The 27902-nt window shown below is 39.5% G+C and overlaps 1 protein-coding gene across 1 annotated transcript; it reads right to left on the bottom strand.

Annotated features, from left to right (window-relative positions):
* Positions 1-4966: 4966 nt before the first annotated feature.
* On the bottom strand, positions 4967-27454 carry snx30 (sorting nexin family member 30; the record flags this gene model as incomplete). The annotated part of the gene is made up of 9 exons (XM_083902752.1): positions 4967-5044; positions 5503-5655; positions 9394-9483; positions 9875-10074; positions 11542-11731; positions 14042-14200; positions 14306-14416; positions 15736-15951; positions 27320-27454. The coding sequence occupies 9 exons, from the start codon at positions 27452-27454 to the stop codon at positions 4967-4969; spliced, it is 1332 nt and encodes a 443-aa protein (XP_083758878.1).
* Positions 27455-27902: the final 448 nt, after the last annotated feature.

Consider the following 27902-nt stretch of genomic DNA (forward strand, 5'->3'; position numbering starts at 1 on the left):
AATTAATGATATAAAAACCATATTTTCGCCTGTATCATCCAAAGTATTGCAGGTATTGGCTTCAAATTTTGCATGGGCATCACATACCACCTGAGAACTATCCCTATCTTTGTAGCTTTATTATTAATTAGCAAATTAATTAATTTATTATGCTAAAAACACATTTTCGGCTTTATCTTCCAGACTGATAGAGATATTGCCTTCAAATGTTGTACAATGATTCATGTAACAACTATCTACAAGTACAATCATTATTACTTTGGCTATGATTGGTAATAGTTACATAATAAGTTAACTGGTTAACTTATTAGTGAACACAGAAAAAATAGTTAAGGCATTTTTTATTTATTTTATTATTGAGCTCATTTGGACACATTGAGGATATCATGGGTTTATTTAGCACTTATTCATAATATTTATTACATTATAATATACATTTATTAATTATCATATAAAAAAAGATTCAGCCTCCATTTCTTTATTAATGCATTGAATGGAAAGTTTGAACATATTGTATGCTTTTTCATGAAATTTAATAAACATAGTGTATGCTTTTTCATGAAATTTGGACACTTTGAAGATATGGCAGGTGTGGTTAGCATTTTAATATTCATAATATTTAACAAGGTATAATAGGTTAACTAATTTTATTAAAAACTAGAGAGAAATGTATGAGTTCAGGTATTCTGTGTTCAAAATCGAGTTTATATGGATACTTTGAACATGTATAAAGTGTAGTCAGCATTATATCATAATATTTAACCGTTATTTTGTTGAATTTATTAATAATTAATTAAAACAGTTAGTGGCAGGTGCGAGTGCGTATACTTTGGGTATATTGGAAGGTTGAGGATTGGACAAGTTCACGGATATACCCCTTGCTGTCGGCCCCCGACAGCGTAGGCTAGTTAATCATGAAGGTTGTTTTTCTTTTTAATAAAAGTTTTTTTTATTACTTTCTTTGTTGCTCAAGAAATAAATCCTGGATACCTCAATACCACTTCTTTGTGTGAAACAAATATCACAACCTTGATTATGCACAGACACTGAGATTACAGTCAGAAAATGGGAACTCTGAGATTAGAAGGTTGAAAAATCATATTGGGTTTTACTTTTTCTTGTTCCGATATATCGACTGAAATTCATCTTAATTCTACTTATAAAGGTGAAATAAATGAAAAAATAGACTACAGCTTCATTTCATGCATATATGGCCAGCCATGACAAAACCAAGAACAAGTCTGCCGAGGAACATTTCGAATTATTTACAGATTTCTCACAGATTTCACACAGAAGTGTGATTTCTTAGCTATTAAGTTCAACAGCTGAAAACCCATAAGTACAATGCGACAAAGGAAAAACAAAAATCACACCAGAGCAGCTGAGAAATATCAAATGAACTCATTATTTTTTTTATTATTATTATTGGTCCAATATATCCAAAAAAGAAATTAATTTGAGGTAAAGATAAATTGCATCAAAAACAACATCAAATATACAAGCGTATTTATAATTACAACAAGGTGTTATTCACATCCAAATGTACATTATTAGGAACTCTGAACGTAAACAGAACAGAAAGTTAAGAAAGACCAAAAAGACTGGATTTCACGCGTTCACGAGTCGTATGAGTTTAAAATTATATATAAGTTCCCCACTTTGATTGTTCACGTTTTTCCTGTGCTTCATGTGCGAGAAAGAGTGTGCAAGGAAGATGGGACGGGACATAAAGAACGGGAAATTTGGCTTAAAAATGATCGATTTGTACATTTAGAAAAAAGGAAATGTCAATGTTTTTCCTCCGTTTACAGGTTTTGTACAGTGGCGGCCATCTTAGTTGACCATTTTATAGGCGTATACAGTGGCGGCCATCTTTGTCAACCATTTTATAAGCATATACAGTGGCGGCCATTTTATAGGCGTATACAGTGGCGGCCATCTTAGTCGTCGATTTTATAGGCGTATACAGTGGCGGCCATTTTAGTACTCCATTTTGTAGGCATATACAGTGGTGGCCATTTTATAGGCTTATACAGTGGCGTCCATTTTAGTCGTCCATTTCATAGGCGTATACAGTGGCAGCCATCTTAGTCATCGATTCTATAGGCGTATACAGTGGCGGCCATTTTAGACCTCCCTTTTGTAGGCATATACAGTGGAGGCCATTTTATAGGCGTATACAGTGGCGTCCATTTTATAGGCGTATACAGTGGCATCCATTTTAGTCGTCCATTTTATAGGTGTATACAGTGGCGGCCATTTTAGCAGATCTAAACTGAATCAATCACTGAATCACACAAAATATGTCTCTCCTTTTTTTTTGGCAGGTTATCGAACTGATTTCTTATTTTGATCAGGCATTTCTGACAGGAGGTGGTGCTACATACATATATATATATATAAATATATATAGTGCAAACAATAATGAGCGGGCACACAGTATATATAGATATAATACAGGGCTTTTACAATGGCTATGGTTTAAGAGGGCGAAAAAACCAAGAGCATCAAGAATAAAGAAAAATTTTACCGACTTTGTTTTTGCCAGATTTACAAAAGAATCCCATCTAAAATGATAATATTCACATTCTCATCAGAACAACTTACAATATCCCTTTTTTGATACAAAAATAGACTACGCTGTACATTGGGGTAAACTGAATATACAGAATATTATCATTAGAGCAAAACAAAAGCGAAACAAAAGTTGTCGTCACTCAGCTACTTCATTTATACTGTGTAAATCCAATCTATTTTCGACACACGCATGTATGTAAACTTGTAACAATTAAAAGAATGCAAAGAGTGGAAAAGTAGCATTATGGTCATTTCAAGGCATGTAAATACAGTTATTTAGCCTTTTTAGCATCAGCCTCCATCCAACCTGCTGCTTTCTCTGCACTCCATTACATACACAACATTTGTGTCTTTAAAGCAGAACGAGGGACACAGGGAGGAGAATTGAGTTAACCATGGCTCAGGAAAGCAACATTAGCTCCAAATTAAAGCAAAGAGCAAAAATGCATGATTTAAAAGAGAATAATGCTGTTTTATGTTTTAAATAAAGAAAAAAAAACTACCAATGTTGCTGCCCCTGATGTCTAAAAGTCTGCTATAGAGATATTTTCAAACAGAAATTATGACCGTGGGATTTAAAAATGCAACATTTCTGCCATTTTTTAAGGTCACAACACGTGATTGTCAGGTAAATTATCACCTGCTCGAGAATCACCAGTCAAATATGGAGGATATAGGATTAAATTGTTGACATTATAGGTGTCATTCATGCTCAAACTCTCACTTACTTACAGTCTCTACAGTCAACAACAATCTCAGAAAAAGTCACCGTCATTGATGTCAGATTATCACAGATTAAGGCCAAACAACATGAGCTCGATTCGAGCCCAACAACAAATGTGACACATACGAGTCGACATCACATTACCAGACGTCTAGATCTGTGACTCATTTAAGTCTATATGTGAAATCAAGTGTCATTCATTTTTTTTTTTTTTTTTTTTTTATATCCCCCACGTCCAGGATTGAGTCACATCTAGTGCTGACACTGCAGAATAGATTCTCTTTTACGGGGCTTATGTAGCAACGTGGCAGACCCTGACAGAGAGACTTCCAATATATGCAGATAAATCAGACAATAAGGGTTTAAAACACAAATAGAAAATCAAACACACTGTGCCTTTAAATGTACCATTCCAACAGGCATAAACAATAAACCCAACGTGTGCAGAGAGAATTATTTAAATTATAACCAAAAAAAAAAAATATTATAATAATGGGAAGTGGAGATGTTTTGAAAGCAGTGTTTAGTTACAAGAAAATGGCATTTGAATAAAAAAAAAAAAACTGGATAAATTCAATTGTAATTGTGTCTCTTTATCACCAACTGAGAGCAGAAGTCCACAAAAACCATTGGTCATAAAGCATGGACACTATACAGAGTTTGACCACCAGGTGGCGCTGCCGCACTGTGCTTAAATTACAACACAGACATACAACGAAACACTAAATAAAAGAGAACAAGGAGACTCGAGGTATTCGACTCCGACATTCACACCATTGCCATCATTGTCAAAATCATCTTTGCCTCCAAAGAAATAATCCTTAAAATTGAGGAGAAAATTTGGTTTAAGTAGCTGTAGATTAAGCTTTTAATCCCCCCTATTCAAATAAGGAAATAATGATGTCCTTTCTGGTCTGTGAAGGCCACCGTAGTTCCCTGGTTCTCATGAAGAAAGGGGCAGATTTCTGCAGTCTCACCACTAGATGTCACTGTTTCTTACACTCGCTGCCTCTCATTACATGAACCGCTAATACCACGAAAACATTAGCTTCTTTTTTTTTGTACATTTTAACAATAGTGGAAGGGAAAAAAGAAGTAGTAGAAAAATGATCAACCATAACAAAACATGCAAGAATAACAAGTGTGGATGTGGAGTATAACATTAGCTTCCTTATTTATAGCAGATGAGACGCATTTCAGAATAATTTCTGTATCAGTGGAGCGTTTTAGTGTCCTTTAAGGAACTTCACATCCTCTCCAAAGAACAGTTCAGTCTGCCTTCAAAATAAAAGCTTAATTGTTCACCCTTCACATTTGGCTCAATGTGAAAATGGATGGAAAATAAACTGCGGTTAAATAAACACACGCAAAAAAAAACCCAACAAAAAAACATTGGCAACCGACAGAAAATAAGAAGTAGAAAAAGTTAATGTACACTGAGCAGAGATGTCCCGTGTCCCTGCTGTCCTTGAACGCACTGTTTGTTACCTCTGTTGCAGGACGATGGTGACGATGTCACCCGCTGTACAATCATCTCAGCGAACAGGAGCGGCTGCTCGGCTGTTCCTTTTCCTTGGCGTGACATTGAGTGTGTGTGTGATACAGAGAGTGTGAGAGAGAGAGAAAAGTCAGAGGCAGAAACAGGAGGAGGAGAAGTGTTGTCTCTCAGTTCGTCTCACTCCGTTTGTCTTCAGTCTGTTTGTCCTGGAGCAGAGTGATGAGCGACTCCCACGCTGCCTGACTCTGTGGACGAAGACCATTTGATACCATTTTCAGTTTCAGTTTCTTGTCCTGACTTTTAAGTTGCTTAACATTGAACCGTTCCTAACATTTATTGGAGTGTTTTAAACAAATTACACGGCCCTACGAGATGTGGAAACCTTTTCCTACTGGGCAATAAACTCATGGAAACACTGGTGTTCACAATTACACTGAACATTTTACAAGAGAGGTCTGTCTGACTTTATATCTGTCTTTGATTGAACTCATCTCTGGTGTATTTGAAACTGTGTGTGTGTGGATTATCAAGCTACCAGTTTGTTTTCACCACCATGTTGGCAGGAAAACTCTCCACAGAGATGCAGCTGTATACTGGCTGTATTAAATCGTAGAACCTGACAGACTGAATATATCTGACCTCATATAAAGCTGCCGGATGCAGGTGCAATTACAAGTCTGAAGTATTATTACTCGAGTTGTACCTTTTCGTAGTAGTTGATGTTTTTGTCGGCCATGCCGGTGAGGAGCTGCTTGAAGTCCTGCCGCTTGTTGCTCTGCCAGCGTTCCCAGTCGGCCTTCAGGTCAGCGTTGAAACATTCCAGCTTGTCCTGGCATTTCTCCACCTCCACGGGCATCTACAGAGACACAGAGAAAACTACAGCTACGGGGGGTTTGAAGGGACATAATACAACACTGCGTTTTACTATGGTCACAGGGAGAGTGTGTGGCTGGTTGTATGGAAGTGGACTGTTGGTTCACAGAAGCATATTGAAGGAAAACAGAGCTTTTTATTATTATTATTATTATTGTTATTATTATTAATAAAAAAAAGCTCAGTTTTTTTACGAAAAAAATGTATGCTCTATTTTCCCAAATTATGTAGACATTTTTTCATTAAAAAAATAAATCTCAGCTCTGTTTTTCTGAAATATCAAGAAACTCTTTATTTCATTGACATTACTTATATTAATTCAGGTGGGATTTTCTCATGGTTTTGTATGATATCTTTAATCCAGAATGACAGAACTGAAGTTTACTGGGGGTAATGTATTTTGAAAATTCAAGAAAAATTGATCTGAAATAGGGCTGTAAACCTTTAATAATTGAGTGTCGTTTTTTTTTTTTCAATAATTACAACAAGTTTTCGATTTTTCAGCTCCTTAAATGTGAATATTTTCGAGTTGCTTTCCTCCTTGTTACAAATAAATAAAACTGATCAACATCTTTTAAATTTCACAACATTTTATGGACCAAACAACTAATCGATAAATCTGTGGATTTTTTTTTGTTAAAGGGACACCGCGTAGTATTTATGGGTTTATATGACCCAAAATCCACTTTTTTATACATATTATGTGCTCCTGCATTGTCTAGTCGATGTATAAAAGTTTTTGTTTCATTTTTGTAGTGTTTCAATAAGTCATGTTAAATAACATGGTCACGGGCCGCTGTTGCATTGCCACTGTTCAGCAGCGAGATGCCATGTTTCTACTGGAGCCTGTATGGACAAACCTGAGAGAACAAATCAAGCGTCGCTTTACTTGTAGCGGAAGTCCCGCCTCCACTGACGGAGCAGAAGTCTGAGGTATAAACAGAGTGGAAAATACTGGTCGAGAAGAGGCTGAGAGCGGATCTTTTTACGTGTTTAGAATAGAGGACCACACGTATTTTGCAGCGATATACAAAAGACACACTTATACATCTGAATAAATACTAGAACCTCATCTGCTGACACGGAGAAAGAAGACGAGGATGACATTTGACCAGCTGAGTATACCGTAGCGCTCAGGGAAGTGAGGGGGTGAGCGCAGGAGCAGTTCGTTGTTGTAAATTTCAGCCTCTCCTCTAGATGTCACTATACACTATTTACTTCAACTTTAATTCAGAAAAACTGAGTTGAAATCATGTGTTGGGCCCAGCATGACTGTGAGGCCTCACTGTCCTCTTTGGGAAAACCTGAATGCAGCCCGGACCTAAAATGGCGGTCTGAAAGACCCCAGGAGCCACATGGGAAGAACAAAAGAGAAGGAATCTTTTCCCCCAAGGCGTCCAGCTGTGAGGCACTCATCCCCCACAACCCACTGCGGCAGATGACGTCCACGGCAGTCAGCCGTTCACCCATTGGTGGACACCACAGGATGCCCCGCCCCCTAGGCAAAGGTAATAAAACTGAACGGACCCCAGAGTTCGGTCTCTTCACCATATTTTCCTAGCGAGAGTGGATGTATGTGTTTAAGAAGAGGAAAACATCAAGAACATCTACATCCTTGCTGGCCAAGCTTTGAAGATTTTTCTTTGTTCACTCCTACTCCATTTTTGGTTTTTTCCCTTTTTGCTTTCTTTTGTTTTGATCAAAGACTGAGCGAATAACTCCCTGCGAGTTATTCCTCATCATTCCTGCAGAAGAGGAGATCGTGTTTGCTATACACACTCCTAACCACCGTCGACCTGCTGTTTCCTACCGTGAGTCGGTTGACTACGAGTAACACAGCTCTAGAGCCGCGCATGCAAGTGCTCTCTTATCTCTCCCATTCCGGCAGAACCAGCCGACGCACGGAGCAGAATTGCGCACCAAGGCGCTACTTTCGTCTCTCCCATTCCGGCAGAACCAGCCGACGCACGGAGCAAAATCGAACAACGCGATCCCAGCACCCCCTTTCTTACTCGGTGGAAGGCAACTCAACGAAGCTTGGCAACTCACTCAATTAGCTTATTTAAACTTGGTATAAACACGGGAGTGCACCCCGGTAGTTTAATTTTGTTGTTTATTGTTCGTACTTTTGTTTTCTTCATCGCCGCCGTGCGCATTACACACACGGCTGTACTGTTAGAATAGTGTTGATGTATTAAGTAAACTGTAGTTAACTCATTGATGTTAAGTCGCGGAGCTATCTGCACAACTGTTGAGTGTTTCCTGTTCTGTGTCTTGCGCTACGCGCGCACCAACAGCGCGATTGTAATAGGAGTCCCCATTCGACCGGTAAAACTACAGGCTTACTAGATAAACTCTAGCTAAACCTGTGTGGTTGAATCTGGCTCCTATTCCACCCATGTGATCCCCCCTTTGTGTACTGTGAGGTGTCCCCGTGTATCGCGATCCTGTGTCCTCAACACAGCCCGCGATCACTCATTGAGAGGAAACTTCCGTGATCTGTAAGAACCACAGTTTAAGTCGGACAAGCCGAATAAACTGTGTGATTACAGAAGTTTTCTGATCAGACTCGTTCCTTTGTCTATTTCACTTCTTGCCGCCATTACCTTTAAATTTTCCACGTCACTGCTGACTTCATTTCCTCCTTCAACTCTCCTCTTTTACTCAGCGCTTCCGCTGGTGAAAGACGGAAGAGCGTAGTGAAGAAATCAGAGCACGAGCGCCATCTCGCGTAGCCTCACGGTAACAGCGAGTGACGCCATTTTCACGTGACGTAACTTTTGGTAACCCGGAAGTGGGAGGCGCGTCGCCGTGACAACCGTCACGTCAGAGACCCCTCCTTCCTTTACCTTTTGGCTTTGTTTGTTGCTTCCTGTTTTACTTTGGCTTTGTTTTGTTCACTTCCTGTTACCTGCTGCTAAAGTGACACGCCCCCTTTTCACACATACACACACACACACACACACACACACACGCACGCACACACACACACACACACACACACACACACACACACACACACACACACACACACACACACACACACACACACACACACACACACACACACACACACACACACACACATTCCTGCACTCAGCTCCATACCCCTTTTTTTTTTATTTTACTTTCTTTCTTTTATATTGAAACGTTTTTACCAGCAGTTATTTTAGATTAAGGGATTGTTGTTTGTTGCTGTTATTAATTAATTTGAATGCTTTAATAAATGTTGAACCTTTACTTTAAAAGTACCGTTTCTGTCTTTTGTGCTTGCTTGTTTGTAACAAAGGGTAATTGAAAGAAGCCAGTGTACGATCTCACACCTTCTTTGTTATTTATTAATTAATATTAATATACTTATCATTAATTAGTTATAACTGATAGTCAAGAGACACTTGAAGGTTGTAAAGTAACAGTTTCTCAAATAAAATAATTAATCATTTGTGTTAATATTTTCCCACCAATTACTAAGTTGAATCACAACACATGTGTGAGTTAAAACATTACACTTCAGTGCACCTTGATGTCTTCATGTGTCAGTTAGACACATTTAAATTTAAATTAAAACAGTGTGGTGAATAATCAACTCTGGTTCACTGGTCTGGATAAACAACAGGGACACTTTGGGTGAAAATAACTTCAAAGTAAAGACACTTAAGGACATGTGAAAAGAAAACGCAGCCATTTTAAAAACGTCCACATGGGACAGGGAGACGCTTACAGGCATTTTGTCCTCCTGTCTGCGCAGTATGGCCGCCTCTAGCCGTCCCTCGTACTCGGCCTGGCTCTGGTCCCTCTTCCTCAAAACAGTCTGTAATCAAACATCAGAGTCGCATGTTATTAATAGCAAGGATCTGCTGAGTCATGAGTTAGAACAGGATGTGACATGAGCAGAATTCACAGATGACACTTCCATTTTAGGAGGGGTCAAAAGTAACACGTCTGCATCTGTGTGTGTGTGTGTCAAAGGATTACGGGTCTAAGGACGGCTTCTCTTTAACATATTTTACTGCTTTAACAACAAATCTGTGCGGAAAAACGAACAAATGTAATGAAAGTAAGAGATGAGCACTGCTTTAAACCTTCACCTTCATTGTGTACCTTCACATGAAAACTCTCTCTGTCTCTCTCTCTCTCTCGCTCTCTCTCTCCCTCTCTCTCTCTCTGTCTCTCTCTCTCTCTCTCTCTCTCGAGCGTCTCACCTTCATGGACTCCACGTAGAGAACGTACTCTCGGAGCACAGGCAGAAAGTCCTGGCTCATGTTCTCGCTCAGGTCCTCCATGGCACAGCAGCACTTTGACACGGTGGTGGCCACGCCCTCCAGGGGGCGATGCAGCTCCTCCTCCGAGCCCGCCCAGCTGGAGTACACGGAGCCGTATTCACGCTGCTCTGTCAGGTACTCTGGAGCAAAAATCGAGACATTACTTTTTGATACTTAAGCACAGAAAATGTCATAATACTTTAAGACTTTTACTTTTACAACGTTAACGCACGTTAACGCATGACATGTTTCCATCGCTACTGACCGGAAAAAGATGTGCGTGACGTCATGTTTATGTGCAGCAGCATCGATGTCCAGGCTCAATTTACCAGTTAGCTCCGTTATCTCCTTTAGTGCCGTGAGCACACATACAATCGAACAGGAGCTCTGTTTATTAAAGCTCCCATATGGTGTCCTATCGCACATATGTGTGAGTTATGGAGGTCTACTAACATACATTAACTTGTTTTTATGGTCAAAAACCTCCTAGTTGCTGTAAATGAGGCGACAGAAATCTCTCCTCACTGACGCTCTCGTCAGCTGCACTGTTTCAGACTGAAATCTCACACCAAGAAGACAGACAGCTTTCCCAACTGTCTTGTGATCGGCCAATACCTGTAAGTGACGTAATGAGCACACCAGCTCTCAGAAGCCCAGCTCCTACTCCTGCTACTCATTATCAAAACATTGTTTTAAAGCTCACACAGAGTGGTCCTGTTGCACATATGTTAGTTATGGAGGTCTACATACATTAACTTGTTTTTATGGTCAAAAGCCTCCTAGTTGCTGTAAACGAGCCAACAGAAATCTGTCTTTTCCAACGCTGCCCTGAGCCGCGATGTTTCAGACATAAATCTCACACCCAGAAGACAGAGTGTGTTGTGATTGGCCAGCCAGCGCAGAGCCTTACCAACTGTGTTGTGATTGGCCAGTACCCGGAAGTGACATATTCAGCAAACCAGCTCTCAGAAGCGCAGCTCCCCTCTCTGGAATGGTGGATGCACTGCTACTCATTATCAAAATATTGTTTTAACAATGTTTAAAAATAGCTTCTTCACGACTCCCCGCTGCAGTCCCTTTTATTACTTTGACCCGGAGTCAGACCCAGATTCAGAAGACACTGTCGCTCGTGAAACACCTCCACAACGGACGTTATTCTTCTTCTGCGGTTCAATTTACGCAACTGGATGTACCCGGACTAGTGCCCAGAGCAGGATGATCTGCTGCTCAGGAGAACCGTTGTTTACGTAACCGGATCTGTTTTTTTCAGAAATCTCGCTGAGCCCGAGATTACAATACAACACAGTGGAACATCCGTCCTATGGCCGTTTTAAACAAAAAGAGCAGCGCTACAAATAACCAACGTTCCTGTGTACTGCGTACGTGTGTCTCTTTTTTTAAAGTTTAGCATTACTTTAGAGACTAATTTTAACAATCGGGAGGCACTTGACCTCACGCGCATCTTTTTTTCCGTCAGTCATCATGGAAATGATAATGTAATCTAATGTGCATTATCGTTGACACTGACATGTTCACGGCGGCACCAAGAAAAAAAACGCATTTTCTGGTAACATACTTAGTTTTATAAAGTAGTTTTACTTTGTTACCTGACTGCTCCTTGAGGATCCTCTGAGCGATGCGGTCAATGGTCCCCAGTTTCTGCGTGAACGTGTCCAGGTACTCGCCCATGGCGCAGAACTCCGGCGGCCGTGCTCGCAGCTTGTAGCCTCCGGCCACGTGCTTCACCGACTCGCCCACTTTGGTCAGCAGAGCCAGACCCTGACGCTTGTTCAGGTCCTGCAGTCACAGAAGAAACTCGCCATGTTACACTGTCGCTCATGCTCTGCTTTCTCTTCCTTCACTGCCAGGTTTTCCCCTCGTAGGGATCAATAGAGTCTTGTCTCGCGTCTCTCTCACTACTTAGAGGCTGAATTTGTGGTTGCAGTAAGACGTGGCAACAATCGTGAGCCAAGTCGAGAGGCAGAGGAAGCAGCCCTGCATTCTGTGATTGTGCATCCGACTGGAAGGACTCAGAGTTTTGATTTGTATTGGACAGGCAGGAGAATAAAAAACCCAGCAGGAAAAGCTGAGTAATACAAGAAAGCGTGTTGTGGAGCCAAGTTCACAGTACAGAAATTGCTGTGGAAAACCCACACCACACTACACGACACGATGTCATGTGATTGGAAGATCTGTGGCGAGGCTCACATGCTACACCGTCTTTCACCAGGAGGAGGCGCCGGCTGATGTGTCTCATCACGGAATCACACAAGTGATGGCAGATAAAGTGGAAAACCTAGATTTAATTCTACAGCTGCACTGGTTTTTCTTCTTCTTCTTCTTCTTTAGATGGTTGTATTTTCTTATTATTATTCTTTCTGAACTGCTGTTGTTTTCTTGTTTAGTTTCAGCCATAAACTGTGTATAAAATACATAATACACCCTCCTAAGGCATTGATTGGCAAGTTTCCCGCATATATCGTACATAAAATAGACATACTGGAAGAATACTTCCAGTTTGAAATGGGAGGCCAGATGAAAGGTAGCAGTTTGCCACCAGGGGGTGAATCCACTAGTTGCAATGGAGAAATTAATAAGGTTTTGCTTCTCACTTGATTTTAAACATAAATGAGGAGTTAATGGTCTAAATTGCTAGTTTTATATCTTCTTCTATTTAAAATAGACAATAAAAACACAAAGTAATAGACACTAAGTGATTGACAGCTAGGGTTGTAGGCAACGTCTAAGAACGTTTGGTTTTAAAAAAAAAATCAGTCAAATCACAAATCTCAAGGCATTAAAACAGTGATTTCTCACATAAGGTCTATGAGTTTACATCTACTAAAGACTCCAGGTATCTTTTTCCTATCTTCTTATATATCTTAGATTTCTTCTTCTCTGTGATCAAACTCAGTTTTCCTGCTCAGGAAAATGAGATCAAGGGTCTAGGGGTGGAAATCTCTTGGCACCTCACGATTCGATTCAATTAAGATTCAGAGGTCAACGATTCAACGATTCTAAACCGATTATCGATGCATCTCGATCCATCTCGATGCAACAATTTTTTACTTTAATACTTAAGTACTCATTTAAAAGTAAGATAAAGCAACATAAATATAAATGTGGTAGTTCCCCCTCATTTGCCTCATCTGGTGCAGACAGTCCTTTTATTTCTGCGCACCGCCCCTGCGATGTTCTCTTCTCCCTCTCCTGCGCCGTTCGTCGCTCCTGCGTCTCCAAGCGCTCATTTGATTTTGATTTGATCTAAATCAGACTGGATCATTTCTCTACGTGTTTTATCCCCACATAAAAATAATGATCTTCATGACGAGGATGGAGTAAAGTCGCGATGAAGTGCAGGTGATCTGAGTGAAACGTGGTGACAGACTCTGAAGAGCTCCGTGGTCTTAATCTTTGTGAAAGAAGACGCCTTAACGCTGCAATTACGGGAATAAAAGATGCATCAGATGAGCTGATGTCTTTAGTTAACTGCTCAAAGAGAGAAAAGGTTCTCTGCTGTGAAGTGAATATCGCGGGGAGTTCATAATCTGTGCCGCACGCAGCCAAGTTTCACTTTTGCGCAGAGACTTTCCAGCGTTTAACAGGGGATATTCCACCGTGAACTCGCTCTGTTTCGACCGCCGAATTATCGGTGCATCCCTAAATATAATATCTTTATTGACAAGAACAATGTAACCATAATAATGACGCACTTGATAGTGTGACTTAGGTTTTAATCGGCACCTGGACAAGCGTGCGCTGCGCGGATTACATGGGGGAATGTGCGCTCTTGTTCCCCGGTATAGAAAAAGCTGAGGTGTATAAAAAAATCTATTTTAAATAAATAAACAAGCAACGCAAAGCCTGGCGGCCCGCTAGGCTTATGATACACTTTTTTTAATTCCGATTATTAACTTATCCGCATCGATTCGGAATCGTTCTAGAGAGAATCGTGATGCATCGAAGAATCGATTATTTATCCCACCCCTACAAGGGTCTATGGTACAAAGTCTTGTGTGAACCAGGCTTGATAGAACAGTGTACCGAGTGATAAATAGGACAAAAGGTACAGAAAAAAGGGACTTTCCTGTCCTCATGCAGTCTCACCTTGGCAGAGAGGAAAGTGTTCAGGTGTGGGTTAAAGGAGAGGACAGGATGGTCTGCTACTCTCTTCAGAAACTTGTCCAGCGCCTTCATCCTTGTCTCCACAAACTCTTCTGAGAAGCGGTCAACGACACCCTTCATCACAAACTTCTCTGGCAGCGGCTGAAGACACAGAGACACACAGAGGAGACAGGAGAGTGGAAAAGGTAAGTAAAACATGTTGTAAGTGGAAAACAACAGCAGTGAATGTGAGTGTGGTGAACCTACAGGGATGAGGTGAGTCGGCTGACTGTCTTCTAACTTGATCCTCAGCCAGTCAAAGTCCTGGTATCGTCGTCTCACGCAGTATTCAGGGAGGTCGAATTCTATCCGTGTCGTCTGAAGAAACATGAAGAATGTTAAGAAAAATGTAAAATAAGTACAAACGAGTTTTGATGATCCAGTCATTGGTTTCCAGTTTTGAAGAACTGGAAACCAATGTTGATATTTAGCTTTCAGTCACACGGGGCTGTGCCCAACTTTATCAGCAATTGTTCTCTAAATGGAAACATAACTTTAAAGAAAAAGACCAGAAACTATTGATTGAGACCATTAACTCCTCTCACTATAGATCAAGTGAGAGGTACTGTCGAAGCTTACTTTCAAGTCAGTACATAGGTAGGTAGATAGGTAGGTTGGTATCGACTGGTCGATTAAATTGGTCGACACGTTCTGGCTCGACTAAAACTGTGATTGGTTGACTCGATTATTTTTTTTATTTATACGTTTTTTTTATGGTGAATTTCATTAGGCGGAAAGTACCAAGTGCTAATAGGGGTGTTTTAGAGCACCCGTGTTTCGCAGGTAACGATCCAAAATCTAAATATTCCTCAACAGTTATTGTGCTGATATTACAAGTTGACATATTACATTATTTTAAGATATCACAGGCTATGGTATTGCACAGATGCACGTAATGCAAAACCGTCAGACTCTGTTGAACTCCAGCCACAGGCGCACTGCGGCTCTTTTAATTTGAAAAGAGCCCCACCCGCAAAGCACAGCCCTCCTATTAGTCGATTTTTAAACGAAATTTCAGGGATTTAGTCGACCAACAGTTTCTTTGGTTGCTGGTAAGTCAGTAAGTGCAAATCTAAAACAGAAATTCAAAGTTACTTTTCTACCAAAGAACACTTTAAAAATAGCCATCAACTCTTGTTTTAAATTAAGTCAGAGGGCCTGTAGAAGCTGATTTTCAAGTCAGTAGGTAGGTAAGTCAGAGCAAAACAGAAAATCAAAATCACTTTTCCTCCAAAGAACAGTTTAAAATAGCCATCAACTCTTGTTTTAAATCAAGCAAGAGTTACTGTCAAAGCTGATTTTCCCATAGACCTTCCACTCAAACGGAGTTCTTTTCGGCAACCAGCTGAGTCGCCCCTCAGTAGTTATTCAGTGTATTATTACGACTGGGTTTGCCTCATCCAGCAAACCAGAAGTATGAGTATGTACAACTTTTATACCATGTTCTATAATTTTAACCTCAATCTGACAGCAGACGGGGCCACGGGAAACAGAAGCTGGTTAACACATCTCAACTGAGACACAGAAAATCACTGAATAAAGTGAAATTATCAACACAAGTTTGAATAATTGAAATAAAAATGTACATCATCATCATGTTTTATCAGTAAATACGAGTGTGTAACAACATGGCCGACCTTGGTGGACACCCTGTAGGTGATGTAGGTCTCCATGGTGGACACGTGCTTCTTGGGGTCGTCCACGGTGACAAACAGGTCCTGCGTTTCCGTGGAGATGTACGGGTCGCGGCCGTCCGCCGCCAGGTCATCGTCCAGCTGCAGCCGGTTGAAGAGCGAGGACGCCGAGGCCGGGCTGGATGTCTCCACAGGCATCCCATTGGTCAACACCGCTTCCTGTGTGTGGGATAACAAGTGAAATCATATATTCGGACGCAGGACAAAGAGCCGATAGAGAGGAGCTGACGGTGAAGCGGTCGCGTCAATGATGCTCTTGTTTAGGCTTCACACACACAAGTTTACACAGCTAGTCTTATTAAGACACTGCATTGACTTCCACTCATTTGGAAAGTCAACACAAAGCGTAATCTTTGCCCTTAAGTTCTTCAGAGATGAGGTCCTGCCTCATTAGGACCAGGTTTTTTGGTCTACATGAAGACTATTAGTCGAGACGAGGTCAGTGTTTATGTAAGAACAGGTCCTAAAGAGGTAACAAATACAACACACACACACGCACGCACACACATCATCTGACACCACCCTCACCCTCCTATTTAATTGAATGATGGATGAGAAGTAAAATGTGTTTGCATTTGACGAAGACAGACATCAAACCATTTTACTGGTTTAACAATACCAAACAATCAGATTTTTTACATAATATTTCACAATATTTCTATGAAGAAACCCCCAATTTTCAGGTAATGTACATTCTTCTCCACACATTCAAAATGTGCAGATTTTAAAGATTAAACATTTATTTTATTGCATCTACTGTCTGTGTGCAAAAGAACAGATATGAGCTCAACAACAGCATTTGCAAATAACTAGAGATGTGGACGACTTTGCCAAAAAATGCTATTAGTTGATTTTGAAAGTTTTCATGATTAATCTTCAGGGAAAATCGAAGAAAGCAATAAATTGTGGTTTTAACCTCTTCTTCCCTGACCCTCTTGGAGTCCCTGCTTGAATATGATATGCCCAAACTGAATAGAGTAAATCTCCGCAGTTACAAGCTCTATGTGAATTATCTTGGTATCAAAATAAAGATAACACTGTGAGATTCCACCAGAGGTGTAAGTTTCACTGTAGATGCCGCCGTGTCAGAGTAAATATGGAACACAGCATAACTGAAGGATTTTTTTTCTCTCGCCTAAACAAATATCGCATTTTAAGCAAATATCACCTTTAAAATATGCAGTAGGAGCAAAGTCTGATGCTTTAGTAAAGAGATGTCGTGGTGTTCTCTGTTTGGCACAGTTTGGCACCATCTGTGTATATACAACCCATTTCATTTCATTTACATGTCACTATTGGTCTAAAAAGAACTTGCTTTTAAAAAAAACTTAAAAAAATAAATACATAAAAATATGATAACTCGCTGGAAATCGATGCTCCCTGTGCGAGGCGTAATAACAACTCTGCAGCGTCTTCAGTTACGCAGCGCCATAGCTCTGGCTTACCTTGGTCAATTTGTGTGATGGACAGCTCGTTTTAAACCTCTAAACCGGTGGAATCAGACCCCGGTCTCCAAATACGTATGAATCACTTCATTAGTGAGTCAAAAGGAGATAAATGCATATGATGCATTTGTGCGGACATTCTCCCTTCTCTAATCAGAACGATTTAATATCGCTCTGTAATGATCAATCAGACCGGGATTTGTTCCCAAAGCATGCTGGGAAGTGTAGTTCTTCATTAGAAGTGGTTTTGTTCCGGTGGAAATAACTTGTTTTGATAAACAGCAAAGGTAAGACAACATTTCTGTTTGCATTTCTTGAAAGTCAGTTGTTGTTTTGCTCTTATTTTGGGTCTGGATCCGTGAATCTTGGTATCGCTGGAATATGTAGATTTTCCACTGTCCAGTCGACACATGGTTTTTTTTGTTTACATAATCACGCTGGTGCTCCGGTGCCGCTTTTCAATGTGTGCACTGTAACGGTTTTTTTCGCTCCTGCTGTTTGATCCATGGGTGTTTTAACTGTTTGGTGAACATAAGAATGGTTTATATGAGCTTTTCGCTGAGTTTCTGACCTTTCTGTGGGTATGCAGCATGTCTGTGTTTGTTAAAGTTAGATATGGTTCTATGACGCTTTTGTCGCTGCGTCTGACGCTGCCCCCGGTACCGGGGGCAACCGTGAAGAAGAGGTAAATCTTCTTTTACGGACATAAAACTATGAAAATGTCACACATCAGAGATACAGAATTTAAAGTAATTATGACAACATGTATTGAACCTGTTGTGATATTGCCATTTTAGAAAATGATATATCCTAATAAATACAGTTTTAAACTGGACAAAAGTGCAAACTACGTCTCTTAAACTGAAGACACGACCTGTAGACTGTAGGAGAAAAGAGAATTTAGTGGTTAAATAGTATTTAATCTCCATTACACTCATAGATCACAGAGGGTATTAAAGAAATACATTACTGCAAGAGACTCGGGAGTGAAAAACATGATGGATTTGATGATGGCTTTTGTTGGGGTTTTTTCTCCCGCACATTAAGACAGGACTCTGAAGATCTCATTAGACGAGCAGCAGGAAGCAGAATGTTGAAAGCAAACAGTGACCAAAGTGCAAACTCTGTAACAGGAAGGTGGGAAAAAAAACACTGAGGCAGCAGCAGAACCGCATAATCACGACTGCTACAAAAACTTCACTTCACACGAGAGGAAGAAAAGACTTTTTCCCTGATATAATCTTCATCCGGTGTTTGGTATAATCTGACCAATTTGTACTTTTGTTTTCTGTTTCGTTACATCCTGTTCACATGTTAATAACGCATACATTCAAGCTCATTCTTTTACAAAAACGGTTAATCATTGCGCTTAAAACCTCATGTTATCCTCCACACTGAGCATTTGAATAACACAAAACTGCTAATCACCACTTTTTATTGGTTTTACCAAATGAATGGGTGAGACTATTTTATGGTCATCAAACAGATGGAAAACATTTTCATAAACACACACCACCACATAATGTAGCACTGATTTATGGGATGTGTGTGTTGATATAATTGCAGTTTCATACACTGGTTTTGGGTTAAAGCTAGCATCTAGCTTGTTAGCTAATGGGTGTTGTGATAAAGTGCCCATAGAACGGAAGTACCAATTAACGCTGTTTTTTTGGTGTGTATCTGCGCCATTGGGCTGTTTATGAAGCCCTGAAGGTTAGAAACAAACAGTTCAACCATTGCTGAGGACGTTGTGTTGTATTGTAATCTCGGGCTCAGCGAGATCTCTGAAAAAAACAGTTATGGTTACATAAACAGCAGTTCTCCTAAAGAGCAGATCCTCCTGCCCCGGGCACTAGTCCGGGCACATCGGGTTGCGTACATTGAACCGCCCCAAGTTGTGGAGGTGTTTGACGAGTGACAGTGTCTTCTGACTCTGGGTCTGACCCCGGGTCAAAGTCATAAAGGGACTGCAGTGGGAGTCGTGACGAAGCTATTGTTAAAACAATGTTTTGATAATGAGTAGCAGTGCATCCACCATTCCAGAGGGGGGAGCTGTGCTTCTGAGAGCTGGTGTGCTAATTACGTCACTTCCAGGTATTGGCCAATCACAAGACAGTTGGGACAGCTCTTGCTGGCTGGTCAATCACAACACAGTCTGTCTTCTGGGGGTGAGATTTCAATCTGAAACAGTGCGACTGACGAGAGCGTCAGTGAGGAGAGATTTGTATCGGCTCATTTACAACAACTAGGAGGATTTTGACCATAAAAACAAGTTAATGTATGTAAGTAGACCTGCATAACTCATGTGCGATAGGACCACTCTATGGTATCTTTAATATACAAGTAATAAAACACACACCGGTCACTAGATAAGTAGATTTTTGTATTGCTATTATAAGCTATATACAGTTAGGCCCATAAATATTTGGACATCGACACAGTTCTCTTTATTTTGGCTCAATGCACCACTACAATGGATTTGAAATGAAACGAACAAGATGTGCTTTAACTGCACACTTTCAGCTTTAATTTGAGGGCATTTACATCCAAATCAAGTGTAGGTGTAGGAATTACAACACTTTCTATATGTGCCTACCACTTTTTAGGGGACCAAAAGTAATTGGACAATTGACTGAAAAGCTATTTCATGGACAATTGTGGGCTATTCCCTCATTATTTCATCTTCAATGACACAGGTAAAGTTCTGGAGTTGATTCCAGGAGTGACATTTGCATTTTGAATATGTTGCTGTTAACTTTCTATATAAGATCCAAGGAGCTGTCACTGTCAGTGAAGCAAGCCATCATTAGGCTGAAAAATCAAAACAAACCCATCAGAGAAATAGCAAAAACATTAGGTGTGGCCAAATCAACTGTTTGGAACATTCTTTAAAAGAAAGAATGCACCGGTGAGCTCAGCAACACCAAAGGACCTGGAAGACCACAGAAAACCACTGTGGTGGACGACAGAAGAATTATTTCCCTGGTGAAGAAAAAGCCCTTCACAACAGTTGGCCAGATCAAAAACACTCTCCAGGAGGTAGGCGTTTGTGTTTCAAAGTCAACAATCAAAAGAAGACTTCACCAGAGTGAATACAGAGGGTTCACCACAAGATGGAAACCATTGGTGAGTCTCAAAAACAGGAAGACAAGATCAGAATTTGCCAAACAACACCTAAAAAAGCCATTATAATTCTGGAAGAACATCCTCTGGACAGATGAGACCAAGATCAACGTGTACCACATTGATGGGAAGAGAAGAGTGTGGAGAAGGAAAGGAACTGCTCATGATCCACAACATACCACCTCATCAGTGAAGCATCGTGGTGGTAGTGTCATGGCGTGGGCATGTATGGCTGCTAATGGAACTGGATCCCTTGTGTTTATTGATGATGTAACTGCTGACAAAAGCAGCAGGATGAATTCTGAAGTGTTTCCAGCAATATTATCTGCTCATATTCAGCCAAATGCTTCAGAACTCATTGGACGGAGCTTCATAGTGCAGATGCACAATGACCCAAATCATACTGCAAAAGCAACCAAAGAGTTTTTTAAGGCAAATATGGAATGTTATCAGTCAATCACCTGACCTGAATCTGATTGAGCATGCATTTCACTTGCTGGAGACCAAACTGAAGGGAAAATGCCCCAAGAACAAGCAGGAACTGAAGACCGTGTCAGTAGAGGCCTGACAGAGCATCACCAGGGATGATACCCAGCGTCTGGTGATGTCTATGCCTTCCAGACTTCAGGCTGGAATTGACTGCAAAGGATTTGTAACAAAGTATTAAACAATGAAAGTTTGATTTATGATTGTTTAGTTTGTCCAATTATTTTTGGTCCCCTAAAAAGTGGGAGGCACAAATAGAAAGTGTTGTAATTCCTACAGTTCACTTGATTTGGATGTAAATGCCCTCAAATTAAAGCTGAAAGTGTGCAGTTAAAGCACATCTTGTTCGTTTCATTTCAAATCCTTTGTAGTGGTGTATAGAGCCAAAATAAAGAGAACTGTGTCGATGTCCAAATATTTATGGGCCTAACTGTATAATGAAAACTTTGTTCGTGCTGAAGAATATCGATAAAAGCAACCAGCTAGCTTGCTAGCCAATGGGTTTTGTGTTAAAATATGAGCAATTAAAACACATATTATAACAATATTCATAAAAGCAAAAATAGGTAGCTAGAGTTTTGTGTTAATATAAGAGCAGTGATTATGTAAACAAAAAAACTAGGGCTGTCAAAAGATTAAAATTTTTAATCGTGATTAATCATAGGGTAGCTGTGGATTAATTACGATTAATTACCATTCGTAAATATGCCAGAAAAATTCTAATTATATTGTTGTAGGAACGGAGAGATAATTAAAGTATTTGAAAATATAAATGTAAAGAACAATAAAATACTGTAAAAAACTTGTAAAAACCTATACAAACTTAGTAACATTACATTGTCAAGAACCCACATTATAAGACATACATAGAAAAAATAAAATACTGTAAATAACTTTGAAAAACCTTTTTTTTTAAACTTCACATTGCACTGTAAATAACTCACATTATAAACAAATAGGTTAGGGGGGTTACCGACTGCGATGTCATTGTTGTTTAAGGTGGACGGGGATGCGGCTGCTCACTGGGGAATTTAGGCGAGTGTCGGGAGCCCCCCTTATCGGCTCGGGGCCCCAAGCAGTTGCCCGCCGCCTTGTCTGTTCATAAACTGCCCGTCTACCCGTAGCGCGATGAAAGTGAGAAAGTGCGTTAATGCGTTAAAAAAATGAATGCGTTAATTCCACAAATTAATCATCCTGCGTTAACACGTTAATTTTGACAGCCCTAAAAAAACATGTGTCGGCTGGACAGCGCAGAATAAACAGATTCCAGTGGTACCATTTTTATCACTCTACAACCAAAATTCACAGATCCAGCCCCAAAATAAGAGCAAAACAACAACTGACTTTCAAGAAATACAAGCAGAAATGTTGTCTTACCTTTGCTGTTTATCAAAACAAGTTATTTCCACCGGAACAAAACCACTTCTAATGAAGAACTACACTTTCCAGCATGCTTTGGGAACAAATCCCGGTCTGATTGATCATTACAGAGCGATATTAAATCGTTCTGATTAGAGAAGGGAGAATGTCCGCACAAATGCGTCACATGCATTTATGTCCTTTTGACTCGCTAATGAAGTGATTCACACGCATTTGGAGACCGGGGTCTGATTCCACCGGTTTAGAGGTTTAAAACGAGCTGTCCATCACACAAATTGACCAAGGTAAGCCAGAGCTATGGCGCTGCGTAGAGTTGTTATTACGCACCGCACGGGAAGCATTGATTTACAGCGAGTTATCATTCTTTTTTCTTTTCTTTCTTTTCAAAACAAGTTCTTTTTAGACCTGTAGTGACATATAAATAAAATTAAATGGGTTTTTAATAATCTGGTAGCTAAGAAATCTCAAATGGCACAGATGGTGCCAAACTGTGCCAAAAGTGAGAACGCCCAGACATATCTTCACTAAAACCTCTGTAATTTCACTCTGCTTCATTTCAGCAACATCAGACTTTGCACAGCTCATGTCCACATTTTGTTACATGACCTCCATGTGTTTTTAAGTTCCTCCTGCATATTTTAAAGGTGATATTTGCTTTAAAATGCAAAAAAAATTTAGGCGAGAGAAAAATATCCTTCAGTTATGCTGTGTTCCATGTACATTTGATGTTGCGATCTTATGGAGTTAGATTTGTGTCTTTATTATTCAATCAAAGAAGAAGTTGCTTCAAAAAAAAAAAAAATATTTTCAATTAAAAAAAATCACTTCAATCAAAAAAATAATTTTCAATCAAAGAAAAAAAGTGTTTGATTGCAAAAAATATTTTAGACTTTTTTTTCTTTGATTGAAAATGTTTTTTTTGATTGAAGTGAAAAAAGTTTTGAAGTAGTTTTTTTTTTGATTGAATAATTTTGACACAAACTTTCCGCAGTGAGCGGAGCCATGGGCTAACGCTATCAGCTAGCCGTTTGTGCACTATGACGGCGTGAGATATCTAACACCAAGCTTTATGTTTAATCGAAATATCAAACAGAGTGGGATAATAACACGACACAAATCATTTTAATACTGTTTTGCCACTGCACTGCGACCTTACTTGCTGGTGACCATGACTTGCTTGTCAGAAAGACATCGTTGGTGTAGACACTTGTCACTCAAACATGTCTGACCAATGGGGTAGCACCCACCGACTGTGGAACGTTTGTGTCAAAATGATTCAATCAAAAAAAAAGACTTCAAAACTTTTTTCACTTCAAATTGAAAAAAAACCCATTTTCAATCAAAAACAACCACACTTAATTTTTTTTCTTTGATTGAAAATATTTTTTTTGATTGAAGCAACTTTTTTTGCGATTGAATAATTAAGACACAACTGTCCTACCCATAATATGGCCCAAACGCAAAACAGCATTACTTCAATCAAAAACTTGCTTCAAACCAAAAAAACCTTCACTTCGATCAAAGAAAACATTTTCAATCAAAGAAAAAACAGTGTTCAAATGCATTTTTTTGAGTCTCAAATATATTTTTGCATCCAAACAATTTTTTTCTTTGATTAAAAAGGTTTTTTTTGATTGAAGTGAATGTTTTTTTGATTGAAAAAAATGTTTTTGATTGAAGCAAACTTTTTTTTGATTGAATAATAAAGACACAAATCTAACTCCATACGATCTTAGTTTCCCTGCTGATATAGTGTATAATATATACAGCCACCTTTGCCTGACCCAGACGATATCAATGCTTTTTTAGATTTTTCCTGCGTTTAAAACCAGTCCAAAAGAACGAACAAACAAAAGAAAGGTACATAGGTAGGTCAGTAAGTGAGTAGGTACATAGATAGCGTAGGTAGATCAGAAGGTCAGGAGGTAGGTAGTTCAGAAGGTAGATAGGTAGGTAGGTTGGTAGGTCAGAAAGTCAGTAGGTACATAGGAAGGTAGGTAAGTAAGTAGGTAGGTAGGTCAGAAGGTCAGGTGCATAGGTAGTTCAGGAGGTAGGTAGGTTTTTTAGTTAAGTGCATATCTAAAACAGATAAGCTAAATCACTCTTAGTGTAAACAAGCACATTTTCCTGATTCAAAAGTGCTTCACCTCCTCTTCTCCTCTCCCACTCCACCACACACTCTCTCTAACTGTACCCATTGACCACACTCATTTTCTCACCACTCTCTGTCTCTCACACTCGCTGCACTTGACGTTCTAAGTGCTTTATTTGTGTGTGTGTTGTTTTTTTTCCCACAGCAGTGCTACAGTAACCTGCTCTGATAATCACAGCTCGGATAATTGTGTCGCGTTGCATCAGCGTGCAATGAACAACCGGGTCACAGAGACACGGACGAGCGACCATGCTGAGGCAAACGGGAAGGAGGAATCTGAAGTATTCACACGGGGAGGGGATACCATGTGGTGTTCTGCTCATCTTGAAACCATGGAGGATGCTAAGTGTCGCATGTTTATGGCAGATGTTTTTGTTCAGACTGTTTTAACAAACAAAGATAATGAGTGACAAACGTGTGCACTGTTGTTCTAACTGAATAGATACTCTATATGGAAATTAACTATCATTATTTTTATCATTTACCCCAGTGTTTTTCCTTCTTAGACGTACAAAAACTGTTCCGCACGTGAATCTTTCACTCACTGACATCAAAGCGTGGAATATGATTCAATATTATGTGTAAACGCACAAAACAACAGCTCATTATTGACATAGTAAACAAAGTCACATGTCATAGTTCTGGGCTGTGCAAACGGGTCTGGCCACAACAATTATGGGATAATTATTAATTATTATTACATTTATTTTATAGTTCGTATATGACTATAAGTCATGGTTCTTTTGAGCTATTTTGGCCAGTTTTTTTTTTCTCAGGAAAAACGCATTTTAACATCAAATAACGTTAAATAAAGCTTAAATTAAAAATTAAAAGTGCCAAAAGTCTTGTTAATCTGTTATAGGTGAATATTATCAGATTTCTATACTTCTTTAGAATTTTTTTTACATTTTGTGGACCAAACAGTCATCAAAACGTGTCCTTGTTCGTGAAAATACCTTTCAAGCTTTTAAAGAACAGTGCAAATCTGAATAAATAATTAAACTATAAAACAACACTTTCATGCCAAGAAATTTATAATTTGTGTCCTGTCACTTGATTTAAACCTCCACCAAATTGATTTGTATGGTTAAAATCAGAACTTTATTCATGCTCTGGTTAAAAACATGACATTTTTAATGTGAGGGTAGAGATTGTTTTGTTCCCTGAGGATGATGAAAAAATAAAACCATCATCAAAATGTTCGGCATAAAACAGTCACCTTGCAAACTGGCTTTATAGAAGGGCAGTGGAGGATTATAGCATCTCCTACAGGTAATTATTAACTAACAAAAACAACACAGTGGTTGCTAAGGTTATGGCTCTGCAGTAAAAACAACAGCAGGTGGAGTAAAAGCTTTGGTCAAGTGTTTGCTCTGTCCACCCATCTGTGTTTACACAGCACAAGCCTGAAATCGGTTTTCTGACCAAAAACGATGCCATAAACTCGAGTCGGTGGTTTTGCTGTTGCTTTGCAAGTTCGAGATTATGTCGTTGACATTTGAGTTTCTATAACGTTGTAATTCATCGAGATATTCAGACGGTTTAGGCTCAACGATGATTTTATCGTACACCACGATTAAAATCGGGAATTAGCATTTTCGTGCAAAGCCTGAACGGAGAGCTCTGCAAATATTTTACATGAGTGATACAGTGCAAGTGATTTATTGTTATTTAAGTGATTTAAGTGCCACAAGGGGGAGCCACATCTTTCCAGTCAGTCAAAAAAATATTTTTAAGATTATTTTTTTTATAAAAAAAACAACCTGTATGTTATGTACACTTATATTTTGATTTCTTAAATTTTTGGATGAACATTATATATCGTTAAAGGTGCAATATGTAAGAATTTGGCCAAAAACAGTTACTACATTCAAATTCAAAGGGGAGGTCTTTTAGGTTTCGTTTTTTGACGTAACTGGCAACCCGTGGTTGCTCGGAAGCTGAGACCTCTACTGACTGCATGTTTGGTAGACGGCGGTAGGTGGCGCCACATGCCAAAACATGATTTCAAAACATAAACATGATTTGCAGTCTGCAAAATATTTTTGAAATGCAAATATTTTGGTTGTACTGTTGTTGATGGTGAGTTCAGTTTGTTATATGAACATTAATCCTGATTCTCTGTGACATATTAGGAGGATTTTATGGCCAGTAGCTTCAGATTTATTACATAATGCACCTTTAACATTTTTGATAACATACATTATTTTTGTAACATTAGTAACAATATTATTTAAACATTGTTTTTGCAATTAGTGGCATGTTTCACATGTTGTAACATGTTCCGACAATAAAAGTAAAGTAACATGATTTTATAACAATATTTTTGATTATGCAAGTCATTTTTTAGTGTATATATTTTTATTTTTTTAACGTAACATCAGTAACATGATTTTGTAAAACATTTTGCTATTTGTTTTCTCATAATTTTGCTAACATTACAATATTGTCCAACCATGTAAATATTTATTTTCGAATGTTAGCAGCGTGATTTTAGAACACTCGGAAAATGTAAAAGTAATTTTTAAGACATTGGTCAAATTTTCTTGTGTCCATATATGAAAATTAGGATATGAAAAGAAATCAAATGCTGGTAAATATGGACATAAGGTGATGCCCAAGCTCATGTATTCATTAATGAACAAAACAGAGGAATTTAAAGCACTTTTTAAATGTTTATCGCAATAAAATCGACCTTGAGAGGACATTTTCTTTTCTAGTTCGATATCTACTCCAGTCAATACACAGTAAACCTTAAATACACACAAAATACCCAACATTGACCAGAGAAAGTATTAATTAATGATTTATCCCTGTTTATTTAACATGTAAACACTGACTGGAAACAGGCTTGTACACAGAGAACAGTTTGGTTCTCTTGACTTATTCAGGGTCACTGGCCTCTATCCGCCTGGCTCGGTTCGGCCCCAGAGGAACCTACCTTGTCCCCATCGATGTTGACTGTGACATCTGGCCCCGGGGAGAGCGGCTCCTCCGCGGCGCACAGCGGGTGGAGGATCTCCGAGATGGGCTTCTGCCCCGAGCTGGCCAGGCCTCTCGGAGCACCGACACTCATCCTGCGGGAGGCCGGGAAGACGTGGCCGCACAGTGGGGGACGGCGGTCCGGTTCTCCGTGCCTGGTAACGGTCAGCGGAGACTGAGCAGAGAGTCTGGTGTTTGGATGATGGTTGAGATGTTCACATCCGCTGCCGCTGCTGCTGCTGTCAGCTGACTCACACTGCGCAGCTGCGGAACTTCAACCCCGGGGGCCCGGATGTAAACATACGCGTCACGTGACTAGTATTGCCCTTCAAAGATCGTCTATTGACAGTAGTCAACCCCGCTCATTTAAACCAAGTTGAGCAACTGTCAGAACTCATTGTTGACTGACTATTCTTTCTCGTTTATTGATTTAATTACCATAATGTATACTTTCATTCTAACGAGGTTTGGTGAACACTGACTGACATTTTCTTTAACCATTTTGTTTTTTTGTTCTTTTACGTTTTATGGAGCAAACAACA

Source organism: Microchirus variegatus (genome assembly GCF_963457635.1).
Source record: "Microchirus variegatus genome assembly, chromosome: 16".
Taxonomy (NCBI): domain Eukaryota; kingdom Metazoa; phylum Chordata; class Actinopteri; order Pleuronectiformes; family Soleidae; genus Microchirus; species Microchirus variegatus.